Here is a 27701-nt window from a genome sequence, read left to right on the forward strand (position 1 = left end):
GGTGGGGGGGGTGGGGGTGGCTTTGACACCTGTTTCCACGCTCCCAGGGAGGCTGCCCACCCATCCAGGTGGGACTGCAGAGCCTCTTGGGGAGCAAAGGGGGCCCAGGAGAGGGGGTGATGGCAACCTTGTACCAGTGGGAGCAGGGAGCCACCGAAAGCCAGGGCGGGTGCGCCGCACCGAAGTAGCTGCAGGACCAGCAGCCTGGGGTGGGGTAGCCAGGCCTCAGACAGTGCAGGCAGCAGAACCTGCCCCACAGCTGGACCTCCCCGCTCGCGCGTCTCCCTCCGTGAGGACAGCTGCGCCAGGCTGGCCCACAGCGGGCACAGAGGGGGTTTTGATTCTGCTGGAGGGCAGGATGCTGCAGCCACCGCCTGCTGCCCAGAGAGCCGGGGTGGAGACCTCCTGCCGCTGACCCCCCCCCCGCCCCCCCAGGCATAATTTTAGAAACTTAATGAGGATCACTCTGCTGGGGGGGTGGGCTGGGACACTCGAGTCTCTCAGGCCAGGCGGGGGAGGTCAGGGCTCTGAGGGGCTATTGTGTGCCACTGGCTCCTGCTCCCACACTTGCTTCTTTGTGGGACCTCCTCCCCCACCCCAACCTCCCCCTTCTTGCTGGCCTTGGACTATTTCTGAGGTCACCTCCTGCTCTCTCCTGAGGCCCCCAGAGCCACCAGGAAAAGTGTGGAAAGAGTAGACAGCCCCAGGATGGCGAGGCCCAAGTCTTCTTTAAAAATAACTGAGGCCCATGTCGGCAGCTCATGCCTGTAGTCCCAGCTACTCAGGAGGCGGAGATCAAAGCTAGCCAGGGCAGACAAATCCAAGAGAGTCTCATCTCCAATTAACCAGCAAAAAGCTAGAAGTAGAGGTGTGGTTCAAGTGATAGAGCACCACCTTGAGCCAAAAAACTAAGCAAGAATATGAGGCCCTGCGTTCAAGCCCCAGTACCAACACACGCACACATACACACGCACAAGGTCTAGGAGTAGGGCCCAAGCATGCTTGGCGTCCTGAGTTCAGGCCTTCTTAGCATTGTAAAGCCAAATTCAGAAATCTTTGCCCAAAAGACCACCAGAGACTATCACCAATGTAAAAGCAACAGAGTCTTTATTGCAAGCTCGAGCTTGGTCTGCCGCGTACATGGCAGCAGCCCGTGACGCCGCTGTCCAGGGTTACAGCACTTTTTATACACTTTTTTAGGGAAGGCAGGGGCTTTGCATACATTGTAACTTCTTGTAACAGATGACTACAAACCTCAGGAAAATCCTAAAACAACTCTATAGTATGACTGGCGCACTACAAAGCAGGAAAGGACCAGAAACAAGTTGTTGGTTAGATCAAGGGGGCTGATGTACTTTAAACTGGTAGGCTTGCACCACAGGGGCATCTCAAGAGGATAGGTGCTAAACTGCAGGATGTCTGCTTTAGATAATGGTCATCAGACTCTAGAAGGGGCTGTTCTGGAATTTCAGATATCGTAATTCCAGGCATTGGGGCTGAAGTGGGTCGAGGGTTAAGTTGCAGAACTGAGATGGGGGTCTTAAGTGAAATGGAGCTGCTTAGGTTCCTCAGCATAACAAAAACAACCCAGAAAATCAGCTCTAATTAGTAAAATACTACTGGCAGTGATAATTACTAGTCATCTTTATATTAACCAATGGGCAGGGGCTGTTTCGTGGCAGGGGCGGGACATTGAGCCCACAGCGGCTTCCGCACAGCTCCTGGTCACACAGCTGCTTGGGAGAACCAGCTCTGCTCCCATCACCCCTCTGAGCTGCCCTTCTGGGGAGCCCTGTTGGCCCCAGCCTTCCTTCCCAGGCCTCCATGAGAGGCTGTCCTTCCCGCTGCCTCCCTTTCTCACCTCTCACCTCTCAGGGGACCCTTCCTCTGAGCCATGGAGACACAAGTTGGGCCCCAAGGCAAAGCTGGGGAGCAGCTGTGACAGTGGAGGGGATTCCCCTAAGGCCTCAGGATACAGGGGATTCCCACTCCTCCAGGGACAGGCTTGTGGGGAGGGGAGGGGGCACCCTAGCTGAGCCACTGAGGCCTGAGCCCTGTGTGCTGTCTGGTGACCCATTCCTGGCATAGGACAGGAGGGGGCAGCTGGCAGTGCAGCCCGGCCCGGGGGGCTCAGGGCCTGGGGATGTGGGGGCACTTCTCCAAGGAGCCCAGGGGTGAGGAAGAATGGGGGGCCCCCGGGCCTACTCTTTCCCCATTGCCAGCGGAGGCCTGAAGGAGGGGCAGGAGGAAGGCTGGGGGGCTGGGGCCTCCTTGGAGGTCTGGCCTGGTGATGGGATGCAAAGCCCTCGCTCCGCTCCAGGCCCAGGTGTTTATTTGTTCTAAAACAGTCTCCTTGCCTGCTGCCTGCTCAAGATCCAACGTGCAGAACTGTGGAGAGCCCAGTCTCTGTCCCCGCTGCCTCCTCTCCTCCAGGAGCTGGTTTTTGTTTTGTTTTGTTTTCAGATCTCAGCCTCCTCAGTAGCTAGGATCATAGGCATGAGCTGCCTCACCCACCTTTCTTCTTGTTGTTGTTTTAATATTTCTTTCTGCAGCTACTAGCCCAGGGTGGTGGGTTTTAGGTCTCATTTCATTTCCTGCATCTGGCTCCCAAGTGCTGGGACTACAAATGAGTACTACTGCACCTGGCTGTCCTTATCCTTTTTTTTTTTTAATTTGGTGGGAATGTGCATTTGCTTGGCAGACGCTCTACCACCTGAGTAATGCTTCCAGTCCTGTCCACCTCCTTTTCTTTTCTTTTGTCTTTTCTTTTTTGGTGCTGGGGCCTGAACTCAGGGCCTGGGCCTTGTCCCTGAGCTTTTTTGCACTCTACCACTTAAGCCACACCTCTACTTCTGGCTTTTTGATGGTTAATTGGAGATAAGAGTCTCGTGACTTACCTATCCAGGTTGGCTTCCAACCATGATCCTCAGATCTCAGCCTCCTGAGTAGCTAGGATGACAGGCCTGAGCTACCAGCACCTGGCTTTATCTCCTTCTCAACAGCCACCTGCATTGCACCTACTTTGAGGCTGCTGCCTGCAGAACCGTTCTGTTACATTCTCCACATCTGTGTGCTGAATTCCCAGGTTACACAGCACACACTGGGTAGGGCTTGGTGGTTCACACTTGTAGTCCCAGCACTCAGGAAGCAGAGACAGGAGGACCTTGAATTCTATACACCCTGAAACCCTGTCTCAAAAGGGCCTTGTCACCACTGGCACTGGGCCAGGGAGGCTCAAGGGATGGCGCTTCCTGGAACCTGGAGCACATGGGGCTCCAAGAAGGAAGGAGGTTTTTGGTTGCACAACCTGCTTATGATGGGGGAGTGGGGGAAATGCTAAATAGGTTTAGAAATGAGTCAGGTCCTGACTCACTTCTCCTTTCTTCCTGGCTTTCGTCATTTTAGGAGGAATTGACCCTGTGTGGCAGAGGCTTTCCTGTTGGGGCCTTGGGACATTTGTCAGGAGGATTGCAGTCTGAGGTCAGCCTGAGCAAAAAGTTTGAAAAACCCCATCTCAACTGAGAAAGGCAAGGTGTGGTGGTAAGTGCCTGCTGTCCCAGCTGTGCTGGAAATGTAGATAGGGGGATCTCAGTCCAGCCTAGCCTGGGCATAAATGCAAGATTCCATTTGGAAATGATTAAAACAGAAAAGGAGGTGGGGGGGGGGTGAGGCCCAAGTGGCAGAGCACCTGCTGCTTTGTGAGAATGATGGAAAAGCACGGGGAGGCAGGAGGTGACAGAGGTCAGGTGGGGTGTGTCCAGCTGAAGGAAGGCATGAGCCCCATGGAGAGACCAGGCATGAAGCACGGCTGGCACAAAGGCCCTGAGGCCAGTCAGAGCAAGAGCAGCAGAAATGTTTGTGGCTGGAGTACAGTGAGCCGGGCTGAGGGGCTTTTAGAGCTGAGGGCGGCGGAGAAAATAGAGCCTGGAGCCTACAGTTCTCGGTGACTCTCTAGACCATGGGGAAACTGAGTCAGGAGCTTAGGCTGGTGGAAAAGAAGTGGCCTTGGTAGGTCTGAAGGGCTAAAGCTAGGCCTGTGCCCAGCACTGTGCCACCATGCCCCTGTGACCCCTGGCCTGGCCGGACGGGCTTTGTGGGGTGAGGCCGGCTGGGCCCCTCAATTTGAGAGGACGTTGGCACGGGCCACCACCACTTCTAGCCACAGGAGCTGGAGCGGAGCTGGTGGCGAGAGGGAGGCCAGGCCACACTGGGCCATGCCAGGCTCCTCCCGGCCCCGGCAAGGGGCGCTGACCCTAGACTGCCCCGTGCCAGGTGCCAGGGCTGCTGGGCCAACACCCGTGTTCGGCTCAAATTCCAACAGGCGCAGCCAGGTGCACAGCCCCAGCCAGAGCTCCTTCTGGGAGCCCCGGAAGGGACAGTGGGGCCGGGTGGCCGGCCATGCAAGACGGCAACCTCAGGAATGCCAGGGTTCGCCCCAGTTTGGCCTGAGCTGTGGGATCCCCAGTACCCCAGCCCCAGCCTGGGTCCCGAGGCACCCTGGGGCAGCAGATGCCCTGTCGATCCAGGCCACACAGGCCCAGGCTGTGCCATTCCACCAAAGCCTCTGTGTGTTAGGGTTCACAGAACAACAGCTCTAGGCCATCTAGAAATTTCTGTGAGGTCCAGGCAGGCTAGGCTTGAGCCCTACTGCCTCCATGTCCTCCTGTGTGAGCTTTGAAAACTTGCTTAACCTCTCTGGGCCGTACCTTGTGAAATGGAAACAGTACTTCCCCAGCAGGATTGCTGCCTTAGCAGTGCTAGGCAGATCATGTGACTGTTGGTGAGAAGAATATGACTGTGTGGCGCTGCCCCCTCCGCAGTGCCCTTGGTCCCACTCCCAGAAGCCCCTTCGTGGCAGTAAGTCACAGGTTCCCCACTGTGCCATGAGGTTACGGGGTTCCTGAATGCCCCAGTGTTGGGGAGCAGCCAGCAGGCGGCCTGGCATCACAGGGTGCGTGTGGTTGATCATTTATTTAGGATTCAGTGCTAGGGCCCCTCAAAAGACAAGCACTAGCAGGGCGCTGGTGGTGCCCGCCTGTCATCCTAGCTACTCAGGAGGCTGAGACCTGAGGATCATGGTTCAAAGCCAGCCCAGGCAGGAAGGAACAACTAACCAGCACAAAGCTAGAAGTAGAGCTGTAGCTTAAGTGGTAGAATGCTAGCCTTGAGCAAAAAAGCAAAGTTTTGCTAAGGGTCCCTGAGTTCAAGTCCCTGGACAGTCACATCGGTCACATTCTCTGTCTCTGTCTCTGTCTCTGTCTCTCTCTCTCTCTCTCTCACACACACACACACACACACACACACACACACACACACACACACACACACCAACTCAACCCCAGCAACCAACCCGCTGTGTGATCTGGGCCATGTTACCGAACTTCTCTGGATCTCAGTCTACAATAGGCAGCTTGTAAGGAGCACCAGATACAGAGTATGAGTGGGATTTTACTTCCCATCCTCCACTTCTGGTTCTGGCCTTCACCAGGCTGTCCTCAGCCTTCTCTGCCTAGACTGGATTTCTCTTTCTTTCTTTCTTCTTTTTTTTTTTTTTTGTTGTTTGTGGGGCTTAAACTCTGGGCCTGGGCGCTGTCCCTCAGCTCTTCAGCTCAAGGCTAGCGCTCTAACACTTGAGCTACAGCACCACTTCTGGTTTTCTGGCGGTTTATTGGAGATAGGAGTTTCATGGACTTTCCTGCCCAGGCTGGCTTTGAATCACTATCCTCAGATCTCAGCCTCCTGAGTAGCTAGGATTACAGGTGAGAGCCACTGGCGCCTGGCTTCTTTTCCTTTTTATTGGTTGTGGGGCTTGAACTCAGGGCTTGGGCGTTGTCCCTGAGTTCTTTTGCTCAAGGCTAGCCCTCTACCACATGTGCCACAGCTCCACTTCAGGCTTTTTTGGGTAGCTAATTGGAGATAAGAATCTCATGGACTTCCCTGCTTGGGCTGCCTTGAACTGATCCTCAAGATCTCAGCCTCCTGAGTAGCTACGATTACCAGCTCCTTGTTGGGTCCACTCTCACCTCTTGAGTTCAGCCAGCTGTGTGGCTGTCACAGGACCTGCATCAGGTAGAGGAAGCTCTGCCATTCCTACTTTAGTGAACATTCGGATCACAGAAAGCATGCTAGGTTTTGTCAAATGTCCTTTCTGTGTCTAGCATGATTGTGTGGCCCCTGTAACTTTTACTTCCTGCTTGAAAGTTTTGGGTTGGAAATGTTGATTTTTTGTGGGTTTTTTTTTTTTTTTTTTGTTTTGTTGGTCATGGGGCTTGAACTCTGGGCTTCAATGCTGTCTCTGCACTCTTCAGCTTAAGGTGAGTGCTCTAGTGCTTGAGCCAAAGTGCAACTTCCCGTTTTCTAGTGGCTTATTGGAGATAAGAGTCTCATGGACTGTCCTGCCCTGGCTGGCTTTGAACCGCGATCCTCAGATCTCAGCCTCCTGAGTAGCTAGGATGACAGGCGTGAGTCTCCGGCGCCCAGCTGTGGGTTTTTTTTTTTCCAGGGGTGAGGGTGGGGTGCAATTGTACAGCTCCCCTATAAGCCACAGGGTCGGGGCTCACAGGTAAGGCACTAAGGGCCAGAGAGGACAAAGTAGCTCCCAGGGTGGGGGTTGGTTCAGGAGTTGAGGAGCTGGGGTAGGAGTCAGCGCAAGATGGAGAACCCGGGCTTGCTAGTGCTTTTTGCTTAGAAGGGAGGAAGGAAGCAGAGGAGGGAGGGAAGAAAGGAAGGAAAGGGAAAAAAAGGAAAGGAGAAAAAAAAAATCCATCGGTCGTTTCCTTAACCGTCTCAAGAGAGATTTTCTGCGGGTCTCCGGTCTCCCTAGTAATGGCCTGTGGTGTTCTGCCAACTTCCTCGTACCAGAACAAGGGCAGCGGTTGGGCCCGAGCCAATTTCCTCTGTTATTAAAAACAACAACATGTTAGCTTGGGCTCCATGGCTCTCACCTGTCGTCCCAGCTACTCAGGAGGTTGAGAGCTGAGGATCTCGGTTCAAGCCAGCCTGGGGAAGGTAAGTCTGTGAGACTGTGGTCTCCAGCTAACCACCAGCAAGCAAGAAGTGGCGCTGGGGCTCGAGTCAGAGTGCTAGCCTCGAGAGAAGGAGCCTGAGAAAGAGCCCGGGCCCCGGGTTCAAACAAGGAGAGGGCAAGCAGGAGTTTCAGGGGTTCGCCTGCCCATTCCACAGACAGGGGACGCGTCCGCTGGAAGCGGGGAGGCGCCCGGGCCTGGGTCCGAGCTGCTGGAGCCGGGGAGGGTGTCACGGAACTAGGATCCACAAGTGGGGGATGGGGCTCTGAGATGTGGATGAAACTGGGGGGGGGTGCGGTTCCAGGCTGCGAGTGGGGTCTGGGTGTGACCTGGGGTGAACCAGGAGGCGATCAGAGGGTGCAGGGCAGGGCAGGAGGTCTCTGGGGGAGACCTGGGTGCTGGCGAGCCGCGGGGCCCGAGCGCACGCAGAGGCGCGAGGAGCAGAAAGTCCAGGCAGGGTCTCGCCAGCCGCCCACCCAGGCCCCGCCCACCCAGGCCGTGCTCCACCCCCAGGGGCACCATCGCTCCCGGGCCCCGCCCACAGAGGCGGGCGCCCCGCCCACCCAGGCCGTGCTCCACCCCCAGGGCCACCATCGCTCCCCGGGCCCCGCCCACAGAGGCGGGCGCCCCGCCCACACAGGCCCCGCCCACCCGTCCCGCCCGCTCCCTCCCGGCGGCGCGGCCCGCGCAGATCTCCTGGTTGACAGGCGCCGGAGCTGGGTGAGTACCTCAGGGGTGTCTGTGGGGACGCGGACGGGGTCCCGGGATGCCGCGCCCTTAGCAGGTCTACCGGATGCCGTGGGACCCCCGAGAAGCGGCGGGATCGGGGAGGATGGCGGACGCGGGAGGGGGCCCGCCGGGAAGGGTCCAGCCTCGGGGCGCTTTCCCCCCCACTCCGTGCGGCAGGTTGGGCTCGGTCCCCGCGGTCGGGCCGCGTACTTGGGGGCCCCTCCCCGGAGAGGACGCCGTCGGGGCGGCGGCGGCTCAGGAAAAGGCGCGATTCGCTCCAGAAGCTTCAAAGCTCAAAGTTTCAGAATCACAGGATTCCGAAACAAAAAGCACCTCGAAGTTTCGGGGTCTCCCCGGGCATCCGCGCGCGCCCGGGTCCGGCCCGGAGGGGTCCGGGACCGCGTGCCCTCCGCGGGGCCTCGGCGGGGCCCCCGGGCCACAGGGGTTCTGTGTCACCCCTGGCGCCGGGCAGATGCTGGGGGGAAGCCTGGCCGGGGTGGGCGCCGCCCCTCGCGGCCCGGCCCCGCCGCAGCTCTCCTCCCGCCCTCTGGTTGGGATCCCGGATCTGCGGTCCGCGATCTCCCACCTGGGTGGTGCGGTTCCGCCCGCAGCTCCAGTCCCGGCGGCGGCGGGGAGGGGAAGGGTGTGGGTGTGTTCTCTGTTTGGGGCCACTTGGTCTTCTCTACTTTTCCTGCCGGTTTCCTCCTTCCTTATTTTGGAGCTGATGTCATTGGCTGTTGAAAATAATTTCAAAAAGCCACTCACCTTCTGAGCCCCCACCCCACCCCATCAGCCTTAACAAAGTGCGGTACCTCCCTCCCCCCCCCCCCCCCCCCCAGCTGCATGGATCCCACTTTGGGGTCATTTTTCAAGGAGGTGAGATTTACATTCATGTTGCCTGACTCTGCGTCCCCTCCCACCCCAGCTTCTCAGACGGGCTCAGTTATAATAGGGCTAATCCAGATGGCTGCAGAGAAAGGCTAAGGTGGTGCCTGGAATTCCTCCAAGGCTTGGTTTTATCAGTTGGATCCGGAGCCAGAGGGTGTGGACTGGCATGGAAGAGCACCCATAGTGCACCTGGCTCTCCTGACCGCCAGCCTGGCACTGCCATCTCAAAGAGCTCCTACTCTGGAATAAACGTCCATTGTAGGCCTACTACAGGAGAGGCCCATCGCCTCCTCTCTACTTCTTGTTTTATGGCATTAATAATGCATGCTTTCATTTATGTTTGAAAAAGTATCCTTGCAATGTTTTGGTGAATTGAATCACTCAGTGATGGAGAGGAGATGTAGCATCCATTTCTTAAGATACTGGAATGAAGTAATTCCCTGCCTTTGGCAAATATATTTCCCTTTGTTCTTCCTTCATTTGCTTTTATGGGCTGGCTGTGGAGACTGATAACATTACCCTTGTCCTGTAGACAAACAATACAGAAGAAATGGCTCCTGGCCCTGAGGGGCATATGTGGGACAGGGGGTTGGGGATTGGGGTACAGCTCCCTATTGCCCCTGGAACTCTGGGACGTAAAAGAGAAATCAGGTTGTAGGTCAGGGAGCATTATGTGGGAAAACCCGAAGTGAGAGTACTTGTGGGTGCACCGTTCAAATAAGCAGAAGATCCTTAGCAAGCCTACAGAAGGGGTACAGGCAAATCCAGGGTGAAGGGTAGCAAAAGGGGAACCCACGGGGCAAAAGGTGCTGGAAGGCCCTTCCAAGCCTAAGCTAATTTTCAAGAAGAGAAACAGAGCCTGCTTTCCTGCCGCTAATCGAATCACAGACCTGCTAATCTGAGGCACAGCCTAATTCCACATTGAGACTCGGCAGAGGGGGGAGAGGGCTTACCTCCAAAGATGCGCCTCCCCAAAGCTGTCCAGCGAGCAGGAAGAAGGGAACCCACAGGAGGAAGTCCCAGGCTTGGCACTATGACTTGGTCTATTTGTTTTTGCTTTACTGCCATAAAAATAGCCTAGCAGCCTGGTGGCCTATCTCTGTGGGTAAACAGACTTCCTTAACTCCATGTTGCTGTAGTCCACACATGGTTTTGATGTCTGGAGACCATTTGGCCACCCATCTCACACACACACACACACACACACACACACACACACACACAGATCAGTTCTGAACTTGATGTGTGTTTGCTCCATTCAGAGATGCTTTGGAAGCCCAGTGCTGCTCCCTGGGTCTCCGGCCTCTTACCTCATCCTCTCGCATCCTCAGCTGCAGTGACAGTGACAGGCTGGGACCCTTTGGAGCCAGGCAAGTTGTCTCCTGGCATTGAGTCTTGAAGAATTTTCTGGGTGTGTTAGCCAGGGAAGTCCCCTTCCCGAGGGCACTGCCAACACTCTTGGTGTCTAAAGATGAGGTTACTAGAGGAACGAGTAACAGACTTCTTCCGGGAAAGTTTCATGTGACATGGAGCCTTGCAAAGGCCCAAGGAAGTGCCATTTTTAGATTAGATTCACTGACACAGGACAGCCTGCTGGACAGGTGCAGACAAGAGGCTGAGGGGACCTGGCCAACCTCTGCTCAGCTTCTTCCTGGGGGACCTGTCTTCTTTCCTTGTGGGGATGGGGCCCCTGTGAGCAGAGTGATCAGAGTCTCCTGATGGCTCCCAGACAGGGTAGGTGTCTTTCACCAAGGGGCCAGGAAGCTTCTAGAAATAATCTCAGGCTCCATGATAGGCTTTCCCCAATTTGAGGGGAGAGGAAATTCTGGTACCTCATAACAGGAGGAAGTCAGAGAGAGAAGGTTTTGGATCTGAGGCCCATCCAGCCTCCTTGGGCTCAGAGTTCCAGCCTCCTAAGCACCATAATCTGGGTGATTACTTTGTGTACCCCAGTAATATGTGGACAGAAGAAGGAAATGGTCTAGGTGGTGTTTGGGGGGGGGGGGGTGACATTGCCCTGTATGCCCCTCTCCCTCCTAGGGGGTTAAATCACTAGGATTCAAACCCAAAGCTTCTGAGAAAGTGGGGGTGGAGAGCAGGCCTGGGTTGGGGTGGACAGGGCTTGGGGGCCAGTCAGTTGCTTCAAGGGCCATGTACTGGTGTTTTCAAACTTTCTGTAAAAAACCAGGTGCTGATGGCTTGCGCCTCTCATCCTAGCTACTCAGGAGGCTGAGATCTGAGGATCCTAGTTCTAAGCCAGCCCAGGCAGGAAAGTCTGTTGAGACCTTTCTCCCCAATTAACCAGCAAAAAGCCAAAAGTAGAGTTGTGGTTCAGGTGCTAGCCATGAGCTAAGAGACAGCCTCCAGTTCCTGAGTTCAAGCCCCAGTACTGGCACGCGTGTGTGCGCACACACACGCATACCCATCTATAAAAATATTACTATTTTAGGAAGTGTGGAAGGGGAGGACAGGCATTGTCTTGCTGTGTGCAGTTTTCCTCGTGTGTGGCTGTGTGTCTTTTGTCCCTTGTTTTCTGTGACTGTCACCAGGATGGCGCAGGCTTGGTCATGGGTTCCCAGGTGTTTGTGGAAATCCGTGGCCACTGTGGGAAGGGGGAGTGGTTTTATGTGCTGGTTTCTGGAGGCGCAGCGCACTTTCCCATGGGTCTGTTTCTTACCCACAGATTTATACTCCTGCTATATTTGAACCTGACCTCAAACTTTTGGTCATCTTATCTTTGATTTGTGGGACTTTTGGCCTGAGAGAAACGCCCTGAATTCCAAAGTTGGAAGTGGAAATATTCCTCTGAAGAAAAAATTTTGGGGGGGTCCTCAGGAGCTTCTGGTAACAAGTTGTTTTTCATGTGTGTGTGTGTTTAGTTGTTTTTAAACTGGTATTTGAATTCACGGGGGGGGGGGGGGGGGGGTGTCAAATTCCTGTTTCCTCTCCTGAAAACCATTTTTGGCCTTCCCTGGCCTTCCAGGCTGGTTTCCATCCTGTTATAAATGAGCCCATCATTTGCATGTCATAAATGAGCCTACAATTTGCATGTCAGCCCCGCCACCTCTTTTGACTTAAGGAATCTCTCCCCCTCCCCTCCTCCTCCCCTTCCCCCGCCTCCCGCCTCCCACCGGGTCATTCCTGTGAGCTACATATTCTTGGAACTCTGCCTACTGGTTCTTTGCTGGGCTCCGGGGTGGGGGAATTGAATACTTCTTCTTTCTTTGAGGAAGAATTGGTCTTGGTGTGTGCAGTTGGTGGTGAAGAAGCTGCTGTCTGCCTTTGCCTCCACTCGCCTGCCTGGAATGGCAGGCTGTAGAAAGCAGCTCTCTGCAGCGGTGTGCTTTTAGCCATGTTTCCCTCCCACATGTTGCTGAAACTTAACTTGTGGGAGGTTTTGAAATAGACATCTGTTGAAGAGGAGAGGAAGGTTTATAGACAGACACAAATGTGCATTCAGCTGCGGGGGGGGGGGGGGGGTGGTCCTCAAAGCCTAGCCTTTTGCTGATAGTTTGAGGCCTGCCTGTCTGCTCTCCTTCCCTCCCTCCCTCTCCTCCTCCCTCCCTCCCTCCTTTCCTTCCTCTCTTCCTTCCTCCTTCCCTCCCTCCCTCCCTCCTTTCCTTCCTCCCTTCCTTCCTCCTTTCCTTCCTCCCTCCCTTCCTTCCCTTCTTCCCTCCTTCCCTCCTTCCTTCTGCTTTGAGATAGAGATAAGGCCTAGTTAGTGCAGTTTAACCTAGTTCCTTACACCTGTTTCTGAGTGAGATCCTTAGAGACATTGTTGTATGTTGAGGGTGGAGGTTGTCAGTATTGGGGCTTGAGCTCAGGGCCTTGCACTCTTGCTTGGCTTTTTTATCAAGGCTGGTGCTCTACCACTTGAACCATACCTTCACTCCCAGCTTTTTTGCTGGAAAATTGGAAATGGGAAGTTTTAAGGACTTGCCCACCCTGGCTAGCTTTGAACCACAGTTCTCAAATCTTAGCCTTCAGAGTAGCTAGGATTATAAGCGTGAGCCACTGGCACCCAGCTACATCATTTTAATATTGATGTGAGTATTGATTTGCAAGAAGGATGTCAAACTAGTACCAAGAGATCCCCTTACGCAGGTCCCCGTTTTTACCATCCCAAGTTACCCCAGCACATGCTGGCACCTGCAAACTCTATGCTGGGTTTGGGGCCAGCCAGCATCATAACCACCGTCTGAGTCTGAGCCAGGTTCCTGCCGAGGGAATCATGGTGCAGCCTCCCGTCCGCCTGGCCTCTAGTAGCTTTGGGTAGTGTCCTGTTTCCCATGGCCTTGACCATCCATACCACGAAGAGATGGTGCAGAAAGCCCCTCGAGTTGGGTCCGTCTGCTGGTTGGTTCTCTTGATTGCTATGGGGCTCTGGGTTCTGGGGGAAGACCTGTGTGCAACGAGCCTTTCTGGTCCCACTGGGGGTAGTGCTGCCTGCATGAATGACATTTCTGGGGTCGGGAGCAAGGTGGCAATGGTTACTTTTCCTCTATGCGATTCCACTGACCTGGATTTTCAAAGAGTCCCCTAAGCCTAGCGGTCAGGAGACGATGAGGCTCCTGGGCTGGACTGGCTGCCAAGATTATTTGGAATCCATATGTGGGAAAGATGTGGCTTTTCTTCCTCATTAAAAAAAAAAAAGACACATTCAGAGCCAGGTATGTGTGTGGTGGTTCGGGTGTGGGAGTGCATGTCTGTAATCCTGGCTACCGGAGAGGCTGACATGGGAAGATCTGTGTGCAAGACTCTGAAAACTGAAGCAAAAAGGCCTGGCCCAGGCTCAAGTGGTGACTGCTCCTAAGTAGCAGAGTATGAGGCATTGAGTTCAAATCCCAGTATTGTGAAATCAACAACAACAACAACAACAATAAAACCAGATTGTTCTTTTTTTCCCCTCCTTTTTCAGTGCTGAGGATGGAACCCAGGTACTCTCAGCCTTGAGGCCCGGGGCAAGCAAGCAGCCCATCTGTGCTGTGTGCGCTGAGGGTTTAAGAAAAAGATGCTTGTGAGTCCCGAGTGTGTGGCTGACACCTGTAATCCTCACTTCTCAGGAGGCTGAGACCTGAGGATCATGGTTTGAAGCAGCCCAGGCAAAAAAAAAAAAAAAAAAATCCAAGACTCTTATCTCCAGCTAACTAGCAAAAAGCCATGGCTTTTGTTTAACTAACAAAACCCCCCCAAAAAACCCATGGCTGTTGCTTACGTGGTAGAGCATCAGTCTTGAGCTCAGGGATAGTACCGGGCCCTGAGTTCAAGCCCCAGTGTCGGCACACAACTTGTATAGAGCTTCCATCAGCGGTACTGGGTTCCAGCAGCCCTGACAGCTAGGCCCCAGAGCCCAGGAGCCGACAGGGCCCCCGGGCCCAGGAAGTAGGCAGGGCTCCAGGGCCCCACAGATGGCCCTAGCTTATTCACTCCAGGATGTACCCAGCAAGGGCTGCGTGTTGGGGGGCAGCTTCCTGACCTTGACTGTTCCAGAATCCACCAGACACAAGGGTTCACAGGCCTGGGCATTCTATAAAAGAAAAGGGAGGTCTCCTCTGCCCCACATCCTGACATCAGAAACTCACTCTATGAGTGTGGGCCCTGCTAGCTGACAGAGAACTGGGGACAGCTGGCCCTATACAGTCTGTGCCATGCCTGTCAACCTTTGCTCTTTCCTGTCCTGATTCCCTCCCTCCCTCCCTCCCTCCCTCCCTCCCTCCCTCCCTCCATCCCTCCATCCCTCCCTCTCTCCCTCCCTTCCTCCCTTCCTTCTTCCCTCCCTCCCTCTCTCCCTCCCCCTCCCTCCCCCTTTTTTTCCCCTCCCTCCCTCCCTCTGATTCCTGGAAGGGAGCAGGAAAATTGAGCAGGGTTCTACCTAGAATCTTCTATCTCAAGATGGAGGAAGGATGTGGGGTGTGGGGGGGGAAGCCTTCCCACTCTAGGGGGAGAGGGGAGGTGAGTGAGAAAGGAAGTAGAGATCTGGGGGCTCCCTTAGACCAAGCACTCAGGAGACCTAGGCGCATAGCCTGCCTTAGGGTGTCATTCCTGAGCCCCAGCACTATTAACTCTTCCCCCCATGGGGCTGCCACATCCTCACTTTGCTGGGGTGCAAGTCCTAGGAAGGCTTGTAGCTGCAAACTGGGGGCCCATGGTGGGGGAGTGGCATGGGGCAGCCATTGGCCCCAGGCTGGAGTTTCAGCAACGTCTGGGGTAGTGCAGAGCCCCAAATGCACAAGGAGCTTACCCTCCCTCTTCTCTTGTCTTTCTCTCCTTCTCTCCTCCCCCATCTCTTCCTCCCTTTTCCATTTTTCTCCCAAACCTTAAGAAGGCAGAGACAGACAGACAGACAGACAGACAGACAGACGGACGGACAGACAGGTTGATTAGGAAAAGGCTAAGATGCTGTTTGGGGGTGGATTAGAGGCTGTGAGTCTGAAAGGTCCCCTCCCCCGTTCTGGAGCTCAGGGCTGGGTGGTGTTGGGGTGAGCCCTGCCCCCCATGCAGGCCCCCCTCCCCAGCTTTGATGTGTGTCTCCCTGTGGTGAGTGACCCCGCCTTGCTGGGTTTGGAGACTTATTTTTAGGACCTAACTCTCAGTTTTTGGCAAGAGTCATACTTGTTTTGGGAGGGGATGTTCTAGCTGCGCTCCAGCCATTCATTATGGAACCAGAACCCACTGTGAGGTTCCCCCAAAGACCCAGCCTGGCACCGTGAGGACCACCGAGTCTCAGCCCCACCTCTGACAGCCAGACTCAGTTTCCTTTTGTATCTACACCTACCTGTTGGCCAGCTGTGTCTGTAAGGCTAGTGGGTAGGGACACAGGGCTTGGAGAAGGGGTTCCCTCAGTAGTCCTGGGGGTAGGTCCCAAGCTCCCCCCCCCATCTTCCAGACTACAGGTGCCATGTTCCTTAGATGCAGGTGCACCCTGCCACCCTAGGTGCTGGCCAGTGAGCTGGAAGAGCCGTGTGCTGTGCATGCTGGGTAGATGGTTGCTCCCGAGGAAAAACCACTTCTTTCCTGTTCTGTGGCTGCTCCCCGCCCCCCCCCCCCCAATATCTTCAATCACTCGTGGCTGTACAACAACGGGAAGCAGCTGCTGGAATCAGAAGCCTGAATCATCTGCGAACAAGGAGGGAGGGAGGCAGTTCAGGGGACAAAAGGCCAGAGATGACATCACTCCTGCCTGGGCCTGGGGGGAACAGGAAGTGCGGGGACAGACGTGGGGACGGGGGCACATTTAATGAATGATTTTGCTCAGCAGGGAAGAAATGTTCCCTCCGTCCCCAGTTCTCCCCCCAGCACCTCCATGCTGTGTGAGTGTGTGTGTGTGTGTGTGTGTGTGTAGTTGTGTGCGCGCGCACGTGCGCATGCATGTGTGCCAGTACAGGACTTGAACTCTGGGCCTTGGCACTATCTCTTTGCTTTTTCATTCAAGGCTTGCACTCTACCACTTGAGTCACGGCTCCGCCTCTGGCTTTTTTGGTGGTTCATTGGAGATAAGAGTCTCACTGACTCTCCCGCCAGGCTGGCTTTGACTCCTCAGATTCAGCCTCCTGAGTGGCTAGGATGACAGGTGTGAGTCCGGGCGGGGGGGGGGGACAGTTGGGGGGTGGAGAGGGGCTCTCTTCTGTGTGTCGTTGAAGTATGAATCTACGCTGCCAGGCATGGCCCAGCACCGCTCTGGCTTTGTTCATGCGACTCCATGTCGCATGCCTGGGAGAAGCTTGTGTTCCTACACACAAGACCACTTCTGTTCGGCCTCATGTATGTTAAGTTTGTGTATATGCTGTCCTAGCTGGAGCCTCAGTTTCCCCCGTGGGTGCTCTGTGAGAGGCCTGCGTGTCTGTCATCTTGCTTTTACCTGTGGGTCTTTTTTAAATTTTTTCCTCTGCCATATAAACTTTTATTTGAGCATACTTTTAGATTTACAGGGAAGTTGTGAAATGCACACGGAAAGTTTCTGCGTGCACTGTGTTCTGTTGCTAGAACACAATGACCTCTTGAGTCATGCCTCCAAGTCCTTTTTTGCTTTATTACTTTTTCCATAGGTTCTTCCTAACTTTTTACCTGGGCCAGCCTGGATTGTGATCCTCTTCACCTATGCCTGCATAGGTAGGATAACAAGTGAGCTGCCATGCCCGGCTTGTTGGTTGAGATGGGGTCTCTCTGACTTTTTTGGGTGGGCTGGTCTCAAACTCTGATCCTCCCCCTATCTATCTCTTGAGTAAGTAACTGGGATTACAGGTGTGAGCCACCACACCCTGCCACATAGACTGGGTAATTTATAATGAAATATCTTAGCTCAAAGTTCACTGAGTGGCCAGGAGGTGGGAAGGGGGGTCACGGAACCTCCTATTCTCCCAGGGTTCCTGTCCACCTTTGTGCTGTGTGCTCTCCTGTCCTCTGGCTCCCCTTGGTGTCTTGGGCCCCCACAGTTTAGCAGAGTGCTGGTGCCAGGAGGTGCCAGGAGTGAAGGGTGCGGGGGGGAGGGGCAGGGCTACGCCGCACAGCCGCCGCCTGTGTGCGGTCTCACTGTACTCCACCCGCTTCTCCTGCGTGGGAAGGCCCAAGCGTGGGTCAGTGTGGTGATCCCATGCCCAGGCCCCACCGTGGGAGGAGATGGGGGCTGGAGACAGGAATGATCTGGGGGTGCTGGTGGGGGCGTCTTTCTACACTCCAGTGCCCAAGCCTCGAGGACACCTGGGAAGAAGAGCCAGGGTGGGGGGGTACAGGGTGGGGGAGGGAGCAGAGGCCCCTGGGGGGCCGCTCAAGGGCCTGGGGCTGGGGGTGGAGAGGGGTCAGGGCCCCCCAGGAGTACCTGCAGGGTGTACAGGTGGCTTAAGGAATACAGAGTAAAGCCAGGCTCAGGCCTGTCATCCTAGCTGCTCAGGAGGCTGAGATCTGAGGATCCCCGTTCAAAGCCAGCCCATGCAGGAAAGTCCCTGAGACTCTGATTTCCAATGAACCACCAAAAGAAGCCAGAAGTAGTGCTGTGGCTCAAGTGGTAGAGCGCTAGGCTTGAATGAAAAAGCTCAGGGACATTGCTCAGGTTCTGAGTTCCAAGTCTCAGTACCAGCACACACACACACAGAATCCAGTTTCGGGGGCAGGCTTGGTTGTGCACGCCTGCAGTCCCTTCCTTGGGAGGTGGAGGCAGACGGTCACAAGTCCAAGGCCAGGCTGGGAGCCCAGATGGAGCCCACGGCTGTGAAGCGGCGTCTCCTCCAGTCTCCCTGGAATTCAGTCAGGCATTCCCGGGCTCGGCTCCAGGAGGCTCCAGGAAATTGGGTCTCCTGGCCGTTCCCCATTTCTGGGGCCCACCTGCATTCTTTGGCTGGCTCCCCGTCCCCTGAGGCCTTGGTCCCATGGGGTGATCCAGGTCATCTAAGACCCTTCCACACAGGTGGACAGTCCCTGTGCCATTTAAAGGGACAGTCACGTGGTCAGAGGTCTGAGGACATCCTTCTGTCTGCCACACTGGGGTAGGGATTTAGACTAACCTGTGAATGTCTGCTGTGAAGCCCCCTTCCTTTCAGCCCTCAGTCTCTATCCAATGACCCAGATAGGCCGTTCCCATGGTGTATGGTGTCCTGGGAGAAGTGCGAGGGGGGTCATTGGCCCACTTTCCAGATGAGGAAACCGAGGCTCAGAGAGAAACTGGAAGTTCACCTCAGTTCCCATCGATGGGAAATGGTAGAGCTGGGATCTGTGAGCCAAGGAGGCCTGGGCCGAGCTATAGACCTGATGTAAGATCCCACCCTGTTGGTGCTGCCTGTAATCCCCGCTACTCAGGAGATAGGGGTCGGAGGAGGCAGGTGTGGCTTAAGTCATAGAGTGCTTGCTTGGTGAGCATGGGGCCCTGAGTTCAAATCCCATGCTGACCTTCCAGTCCACCTCTTAGCTTCCTGTGAGTCCTCTCGTTTCCCTCTGTTTTGTCCATTCATCTTCAACATCTCCCCCACCCCTTTCCCCCATGTTCTGACTGTTCCAGAATTCTTGGCACCTGCAGACTGGGCTGCCTGAGTCCTTTGGAGGTCGCCAGCCTCAGTTTCCCCACAGGCTGGCTCCTGATGGGCTTCCGCCTCACCTCTGAAGCAGCTGTCCACCTTGGGCCCTGTCCTGTCCTCCTCCTCCTCCTCCTCCTCCTCCCCCTCCTCCTCCTCCCCCTCCTCCTCCTCCTCCTCCTCCTCCTCCTCCTCCTCCTCCTCGCTTCTCCTTAGTGCTCTGCCGGCAACAAGCAGGTCAGAACCTCAGGGTGCGCTTCGCCGGGAGCCCAGGTCGCCGTGGCTTCCGTAGGGGTGGCAAGAAGTTCATGATGACGGATGTCCACACGTGGCGTGGGGTCAGCCCTCACCACATCCTACTTTAGACCTTGAGCCACAGGATCTTGGGAGGGGCTCCAGAGCCCCCCTCTGCTCTTCCAGGGATTTCAGGGGGAAAATGCCTTTTTCTTGGCCAATGTGAGAGGATTCTAGAAGCTTCCCTGCCTTCGTGGAGGTCAGTGTGAGAGCAGGGGTCCCCATACCCGGGGTAAAAAAGGGGGGTCCCCCAGAGAGGCCAAGAAGCTGACCAGAGGCTGGTGGGGTCCAGTCACCTCTCCCCAGACTGTCCTGGGTCCATTGCATTTCCTGGGTCTTGGGTCATCATCTGGAACATTCCTTGTCATGGAAAACCTTGGTCTCTAGAGCAACAGGTAGTCACTGTCCTTGAACTCTGATCTTCCTGCCAATGCTGAGATTCCAGGCGGGCACTACCACCCCTGGCTCCTGTGAAACTTTGATCCTGTCAACCTGTTAGACTCTGCTCCTCTTATCCTGTCTCTGTCACCTGTGGCCCGGGGGACACTTTCCTGCCCTGTGCCGGCTCACACTGGCTCCAGAGCCGGAGATGGGCGTTGGCAGAACCAGAGGTGCCTTCGCCGGCCCAGGACGCCCACAGCGCTGCAGAAATGAACCCCACTTTGAGGTTGGGGAAGTTGGCATTTCCTTCCTGTCTGATTCTACCTTGTTCCCACACCCCTGCGCTCCCTGCTGCACAACCCTGCCCCCTCCCCTCCCCGCCCCCCTCCAGCTTGCCAGGAAGGGCAGGAAGGGTTCCAGAGGAGCCTCGCCACTCCCTCAGCCAGGCAGTGAGCTTTGCGGCTCACACGGTGCCCACGAGGCCGCTCTTCCACCTGAGCCAGGCCCCGGCCCTTTGGCTTGTGATTTCCTCTTGGGACTCACCTCAGCCCACTCCCCCCACACCTACCCCTGCCATACAGCTGGGATTACAGGTGTGTACCACCACACCTGGTTTAGACTGTCCAGGCATCTCCTCCATCCCAGCAAACCAGGACCTTGGTCCCCAATTCACAATACCCAGTAGCAGGCAGCCCAGAGCTGCCGGCCACCATTCTCCCTGCTCGTTGGACCCCAAACCCCGGCTAGATGAACCTTGAAAGTATCTCACTGGCTGGACACAGCAGTTCACACCTGTAATCCTAGCTACTCAGGGCTGAGATCTGAGGATCATGATTCAAAGCCAGCCTAAGCAGAAAAGTCCCTGGAACTCTTACCTCCAATTAACCAGGAAAAAGCCAGAAGTGGAGCTGTACAGAGCTCAAGTGGTAGAGTTCCAGCTTTGAGGGGAAACGTTCAGGGACAGCACGCAGGTCTTGAGTTCAAGCCCCAGGACCAGCACACGCACCTCCCAGATTGGGAGGTGCTACTGTGTAGCAGGGTTTGGGGTGCAGTGAAGGGTCACATGGCATTTGTCATCTAGGCTGTGCCCAGCGGGTCACCAGGGCTCGGAATGGACAAAATGCTGGATTTTCCTTGTCCCTGGCTAGGGTGACACTGGCTGTGTCACTTCGGGGCTTGGGTGCAGCATGGAAATGAGAGACGTTGGCTCACGAGGCGTGGGGAATTTGGGGGCTCGGTGGGGCTGATGGCTGCTTGGGGTACACACTGAAACCAGCCCAGGCCCCGTCCTGCAGGGTGGGAAGGCCTCACCCTACAAGTCTCTGCAGTGATAGGTAAAAAGAGACCTGCAGCCGGGCGTGTCTGTGGAGGGGTTGGCGCCGGGCTGCAGGCGGGCACACAGGCGGGTACACGGGCTTCGGCTCGGTCTTTGAGGTGGACAATCAAGGGCCACTCGCAGGCCACAGGGACAAAGTCGAACAACTGGCGAAGGGGGAAGGAGACCCCTCTGTGTCTTTTCGTTTCCCCAGAGCGCTCCCCGTTACTATGGCAACCCAGACCCCACAAGGGCCGCCGGTCCTGAGCGGTCTGCTGACTGCTCAACCGTCCAGGCCACAGCTGGGTTTTTCCATGACAGAAATGTGGCCTTGCTGTTGGGTTGCATTTGGAAATGGGGGTTTCCTCTGGTTTCTCCTTTTATTGCAGAAAAGGGGGGCAAATGGAGGCAGGACCTCCACCGTTGGGCAGTCCTGAACACACCTTCTGGGGTGACATGGGGGTACGGTTAGACACAAAAGCCAAGGAAGTATTTCTTTCATTGTAATGGATTTAAGCGAAGCGCAGTGACGCCCGCCGCTCGCGGCTCTGTCGGAACTGACGAGCCAGGGGACCGGCCGGCCACCCACCTGGGTCTCCATGCGCCCTGCCATCGGACTGTCCCCCGAAGCCTCACACTTCCTGGAGGCTTTTAGAAGCTTCTAGAATCCACCTCCCACCTATCTTGCTGCATTTCTTGACTGTTTTAACCTGTGTCCTGGGTCCTGCTGGGAGTGTTTTTCCTCAGTTCCTCCAGTGGGGTCCCAGAGGCGCCCCTAGCAGCCCCTGCCTCTGAAACAGCTGAGCATGGCGGGGGAGGGGGGAAGGAGGGGGAGGGGCACCGTCCAGGCCCCGCAGTGAGGCCGGCTGGACAAACAGACTCACAAAGCCACCACTGTCCCTGCCGCTGCCCAGGCCGCGCCAGCGCCTGGCGTAACCCGAGCCGCCCTGGCCAGCCCTTCCTGCCCCTCCCCAGACATCGCGCCTGGCAGGCTTTGTGCCAAGGGGACACAACTCAGAGGCCCCTTCTAGACTTTTCTTCCACTCGCAGGAGTCATCGGCCTCCTAACCTCCCCTCAGCTCGCCCACTCCCATGTCCCTCCCCGCCATGCTGTCATCCAGATTGGGGGTGTGTGTGCATCTTGGCGTTGCCCTGACCTTGGTGATCATTTGTGGGTGTCTGCGCATTCCCGAGGCAGGAGAACATGGCGGCTTTGGGCCAATGCCCATGTGGGGGAGGCTGAGGCCCCGGGGGGGGTTTCTGTGGGATTCCTGGGCACGAGATTTCATGGTGGTCCGCTCTTGGGGACCCCGGTGATGGCTGGGCTTAGTCACCTTCTCCCATCTCGTTCGTCAGGTAGAAAAGACTGGAGACACGGCTTTCTTACCCAGCTCCTTGTGTTTCTGCTTTAGGTAAAATGTCGGTTCCTGGACCTTACCAGGCGGCAGCGGTGGGCCCATCCATGCCCACCGCACCCCCATCCTATGAAGAGACCGTGAACAGTTACTACCCAACAGCCCCAGCACCCATGCCGGGGCCTGCCACGGGGCTGATGGCAGGCCCAGATGGGAAAGGTGTGACCCCACCTTCGTATTACACCCAGCCCGGGCCTGCGCCCAACCCCAACGCAAGTATGTGCGACCCTCTCCCCCTTAGTCCTTAGCTCCTTTGCCCTCTGCCCCTGGCTTGTGGACTCTGGCAGTCAAGTGACTTGCTTAGGCAAGACTGGCATGGTAGCACACACCTGTAATCCCAGGCCAGATTAGACTAAAGTGTGATATTCTGGCTGAAAAGTAACTAAAGCACCAAGTCTGAGGTGGTGGTTCAGGTGGTAGAGTGCCTGCCTGGCAGGCAGGAGGCCCTGGGGGAGTGGAATTGCTTCAGGCCTGCGTGGGGCAGGCCGCCCTCTTGTTCTGGCAATTGCTTCTTGGTCCTTGCTCACTGGTCCTTCCTGACACCCAGGTGTGCCCAGGTGTGCACTGACTCAGTGTCACAAGCACTTAGAAGGAGCTCTCCAGTTGTGTGAGATGCTAATCAGAGCATGTGGCCTACTTGTCTGACTTGTACCTCAGTTTCCTCACCTGTTAATAGGACACAGTGTTCAATGTGGTGATACATACCTGTAGTTCCAGCAACTTGAAAGGTAGAAGCAGGAAGATCATGGTTTAAGGCTGGCTGGGACAAAAGTGTGTGAGACCTTATCTGAAAAACAAGTTTAAGCGAAAAGGACTAGAGGTGTGGCTCAACTGGTAGAGCACCTACCTAGCAGGCATGAGACTCTTGAATTTACTTCTCCAGTGTCAGGGGAAAAGAAATCAACAGCCAATGGCTGGCCACTGGTGGCTCACGCCTGTCATGCTAGCTACTCAGGAGGCTGAGATCTGAGGATGGCAGTTCAAAGCCAACCAGAGCAGAAAAGTCCCTGTGAAATCCTTATCTCCAATTAACCATCAAAAAGCCAGAAGTGAAGCTGTGGCAGAGGGCTAGCCTTGAGTGAAAAAGCTCAGAGACAGCGCTCAGGCTGCACAGGAAATAGGATCAGTGCAGTAGTGAGCTGCGTCATTTCCGGGGTGAAGGCTGGTGTGGAGCGGCTTGGTCTCCAGGCCGCAAACCCAAGGACACGGGGACGGGGTCCCTGCATGTGGCAGCTGCCCTCGCCCTGGGCTTCCCAGTGTCTTACCTGCCTTCACCAGCCCTCCCCCTGATCTTGGGGTGCTGGGCCCCCCTAGGGCTGTGTGAAGAGCGCTGTGGGCAGATCCAGTCCCCATTTCTAGCACAAGCCAAACCTGCCTCCTGCCCTGCCCGCCCTTCTCACCCTGGCTTTCTAGTTCACTCCTCTGAAACCTCCAGTTCAGGGCTTGCAGCATCCGCTCAGAGTTGGGCGGCAATCTGTGGTAATTCTAGAATATTCCCACCGCCCCCCAGAGAAGCCCCCTCAACCCTCCAAGTCCTGCCCCCGCCCACCAGCCACGCACCTCTGCCTTCAGCACAGCAGCAGCGGGGCCCACTGGGGACTCACAAGAAGGGGCTGGCTGAGGGGGACCCCCGGCGGCCTGAGACGGGGGCGGGGGGGGGGGGACCCAGGTCACCCAGCACCAGCGCCAGTGCCTGCTGCCAAGATTTCCCCATAGGAAGGTTCCAGAACCTGTTAGCAAAAATTCTGGAAATCGGCCACTGTTCTTTTCCTCCTCCCTTTTTGTAATTTCTCCCCTCCCCTCCCCTCCCCTCCCCTACCCTACCCTACCCTACCCTTCCCTCTCTCCTTTTCTCTCTCTCTGTGTTAAAATATACACAGCATAAAATCAATTTAAACCTTTTCTTTTGCAGTACTAGAGTTTGAACTCAGGGCCTTGTGCTTGCTAGGCAGGCTGTGCTGAAGGCAGAGGTGAGTGGCTGGTGGGCGGGGGCAAGACTTGGAGGGTTGAGGGGGCTTCTCTGGGGGACAGTGGGAATATTCTAGAATTACCACAGATTGCCGCCCAACTCTGAGCGGATGCTGCAAGCCCTCAACTGGAGGTTTCAGAGGAGTGAACTAGAAAGCCAGAGTGCGAAGGGCGGGCAGGGCAGGAGGCAGGTTTGGCTCGTGGCAAGGCTGTGCTAGAAATGGGGACTGGACCCACCCACAGCGCTCTTCACACAGTCCTGGGGGGGGGCAGCACCTCAAAGAGCCTCCAGAACTTTTGATTTTAGCTTATTTTTGAGGTACAGCTTCATTCTCTTGCCCTCAGAGCCTCACACTAAGATCCTCTGCCTCCCAGATCGCTGGGGTTACAGCTGTGTGCCACCACACCTGGCTCCATTTTAAACATTTTAAGATACAGCTCAGTGGCCTGTTACACCGTCCTGCTCCAGAACTGTCCTCTGGGAAGCCGCCATTCTGTCCCTCTTCCCCTCCCCTGCAGACCCCGAGCCCTGACATGCCACTGCCAATCTCTGCTTGCTTTCCTGGGGACTTCGCAGAGGCTGAATCATATCCTCAATTCTTACCCTTTGGTGGCCAGCCCGTGCCACTTGGCACAAGTCCTCAAGGCCTATCTAGGTTGTAGAATGTGTCTGCATAACCTTTCTTTCTTTTTGGCTTGAACTCTGGGCCTGGGCACTGTCCAGCTGAAGGCGAGTGCTCTACCATCTGAGCCACAGAGCCACTTCCATGCCCACACTTCCATCCACACTGCGGATGGACCACTTTCCATTTGCCCCTTCATCTGTGTGCAGACATGGGGGTAGGGGGTGGAAGAGGGGGGCTCAGGTGCCTGTTGGAGCCCCTTCTCTCTCCCTTCTGGGGCACTGCTCTCTCCCTGCCCCCCTCCCTCCACTCGCTAGCTGTCCCCGCTCCAGAGCCTGTGCTTTTTGTTACCAGTTGCAGTGCAGACCGTGTACGTGCAGCAGCCCATCTCCTTCTTCGACCGCCCCATCCAGATGTGCTGCCCCTCCTGCAACAAGATGATCGTCACCAAGCTGTCCTACAACGCCGGCGCCCTCACCTGGCTGTCCTGCGGGAGCCTCTTCCTGCTGGGGTGAGTCCACCCCCCTCTACCCCAGGCCCACACGCAGCCAGGGCCCCTTCTGGGCATCATGGGATGACCTTTCCTTGCTTTTCACTTAACTATCATTTATCCATCTATCATCTGTCTATCATCTATCCATCTCTCATCTATCAATCTATCATCTATCTGTCTATCTGTCTATCAATCTATCTATCTATCTATCTATCTATCTATCTATCTTTGTGTACTAGCTGGAGCTCAGGGCCTAGGCAAGCTAGGCAGGCTCTGACCATGCTCACTGCATCCCAAACCTTCACTTTGGGGTCTTTCGTCTTCCCTCCCATGCTCCCTCCTTCCTTCCCTTTCTCCCTCCCTTCCTTTCATTCTTGTGTGTGTACTTGTCCTGGGGCTTGAACGCAGGGCCTAATGATCTACCCCTTGAACCACAACTCCTCTTCTGGCTTTTTGGTGGCTCATTGGAGATGAGAGTTTCAAGGACTTTTCCTCGGGCTGACTTTAAGCCCTGATCCTCAGATCTCAGCCTCCTGAGTCATTAGGATGACAGGTGTGAGCCATCAGCAACCGGCTGATATATACTTGGGGATTTTGTGGGAGCAGTGTGGTTGGTTTCCACCCACAAGATGCCCATAGCACCCCACAAATTACCCCAGGCCTGCTGTGTTCCCCTGTGGAGAACCACATAGCTCAGACACTGGGGCATCTAGAAACCCTTTTCCATGAATGGGCACACAGAGCCACTCAGACGAGGCGGGTGGGAGGCAGCTCAGGGGCTTCCTTTTCTTCTAGAATTTCATACCTAAGTTATCATGGCTGCCTGCGAGAAGCTGTGGACATTCTGCGCATTGGCGCCTCCACAGAGCCTTTCAGAACTGTTTCCTCTTTGCTGTGTGAGGCAGTGGAGGTGGGCTGTAAATATTTATGTCTGCGCAGGTGTTCTCTCAAAGAGAGGCTCGTTCCCCTCTGGGAGAGAAATCAGAGGGACCACAAGTTTTCCCCAGGCAGATGGATGGAAGGAAGGAGCTGGGCATGCTGGCTCACACCTATAATCCTAGCAACTCAGGAGGCTGAGATCTGAGGATTGGAGTTCAAAGACATCCCAGATAGGAAAGAAAGTCCATAAGACTCTTGACCTGAAGTAACTATCAGACAGCAGTGAACAAAAACGTATGAAGCCATGTGTTCAAGCACCAGCATCATGCCTATGTATACATACACACAGAAGTTTATCACCTTTGGATCTTTGTATTAAAATTGACTTTCATCTTTTAAACCAAGGAGAGACAGTAGAAGGAAAGTTCTGGGTCCCTCTGCTGAGGAAGCATTTGAAACCCAAGTATCCTTTCTGGCTCACCCTGCTTCTCAATGGCAGAGGGCAGCCAGGTATCCACACACTCACTGTGTGGCTGCGGGCAGGTGACTTCACCTCTCTGTGCAGCCCCGGGGGCTGCTGGGAATGGAGTCAGCAGTCTGTGCGGGCATGGGTGCTCTCAGAACCCTAATACTAGCAGAGACACGGCCCACCTCCAAACCTAGGCTCTGCAGGCGCACAGGGTTGGCTGACGCACCCATGTCTTTGTTCCCACAGGTGCGTGGCGGGCTGCTGCTTCATCCCCTTCTGTGTGGACGCCCTGCAGGATGTGGACCACCACTGCCCCAACTGCAAAGCCCTGCTGGGCTCCTACAAGCGCTTGTAGGCCCAGGCCAGGCTCCTGTCCCCGCCCAGCGGGGAGGCCCTGTGTCTTCCCTCTGCAGGGGCTCCACCTCTTTGTCTTTTTTGGGGGGCAGTGGAGTTGCAAAACCAACAACCTCCAAACCCCAGAAATGGCTGCTAGAAGTCATACCTGGGACTTGCAGAGACCATGACCTTGACAGCAGGTTCAAGTTCACCACCGCCCCTGGAGATTCCCTCCTAAGATGGCCGCCTTATTTACATACCCACATTTGCATATCCTCATCTGCATGTCTTTATCTGCATACCCTCCAGGACCTGCTGTCTGCTGGCTTCTCCTGCCTCAGTGGGCCTTTCTGGTGTTGTCTTTGACACAGTGGCCATTGCCTTATTTCTTAGGCTGTTCTGTCTGAGTATGGCCGCACCACCACAGAATCTGGCCTTACTGAGTTTTGGGGCTGGGCTCTCAGAATGAGTAACTGCAGACTTTAGTGATCTAACTCATTTGAATTTCTTATTTTTTTTAATGTATGGAAAGGGATATACACCAGGTGTGCACCACCGAGGCCATAAAGGCAAAAGGCAAAAGGAGCGAAAGAAAGCTTCATTTTGTCATAATTCTTCTGATGTTCTTGTTTGCCAAGACCCGAAGGGATTTTGGACTCCAAGATCTCCACCACTCTGACCAAGATTTGGTTTTGGAAGCTTGCAACCACCTGACAGGCTCCTATCCCCATATCTGCTAGTTCACATTCTCTCTCTCTCTTTCTCTCCCCCCTCCCCTCCCCTCTCTCGCGTGAGACTGGGTCTCACTATGTTTCTAGGCTGGGCCTGGAACTCTTGAGTTGAAGCAATCCTCATGAATAGCCAGATAGCAGCACTATAGGCATC

At 55.4% G+C, this 27701-nt stretch overlaps 2 protein-coding genes across 2 annotated transcripts in view; both read left to right on the forward strand.

Moving 5' to 3' along the window:
- Positions 1–27701, forward strand: part of LOC122123821 (lipopolysaccharide-induced tumor necrosis factor-alpha factor homolog) — a 55408-nt gene that overhangs the window by 15721 nt on the left and 11986 nt on the right. The gene's annotated exons all lie outside the window — the stretch shown is intronic.
- LOC122123820 (lipopolysaccharide-induced tumor necrosis factor-alpha factor homolog) lies at positions 3444–26926 on the forward strand. Its single transcript, XM_042698327.1, has 4 exons — positions 3444–3540; positions 22046–22264; positions 24994–25150; positions 26727–26926. Exons 2-4 carry the CDS (start codon positions 22051–22053, stop codon positions 26833–26835), a joined length of 480 nt encoding a protein of 159 aa, XP_042554261.1. The 5' UTR covers positions 3444–3540; positions 22046–22050; the 3' UTR covers positions 26836–26926.

Source organism: Dipodomys spectabilis, unplaced genomic scaffold, assembly GCF_019054845.1.
Source record: "Dipodomys spectabilis isolate Male_0828 unplaced genomic scaffold, ASM1905484v1 ptg000231l, whole genome shotgun sequence".
In the NCBI taxonomy this organism is placed as follows: Eukaryota; Metazoa; Chordata; class Mammalia; order Rodentia; family Heteromyidae; genus Dipodomys; species Dipodomys spectabilis.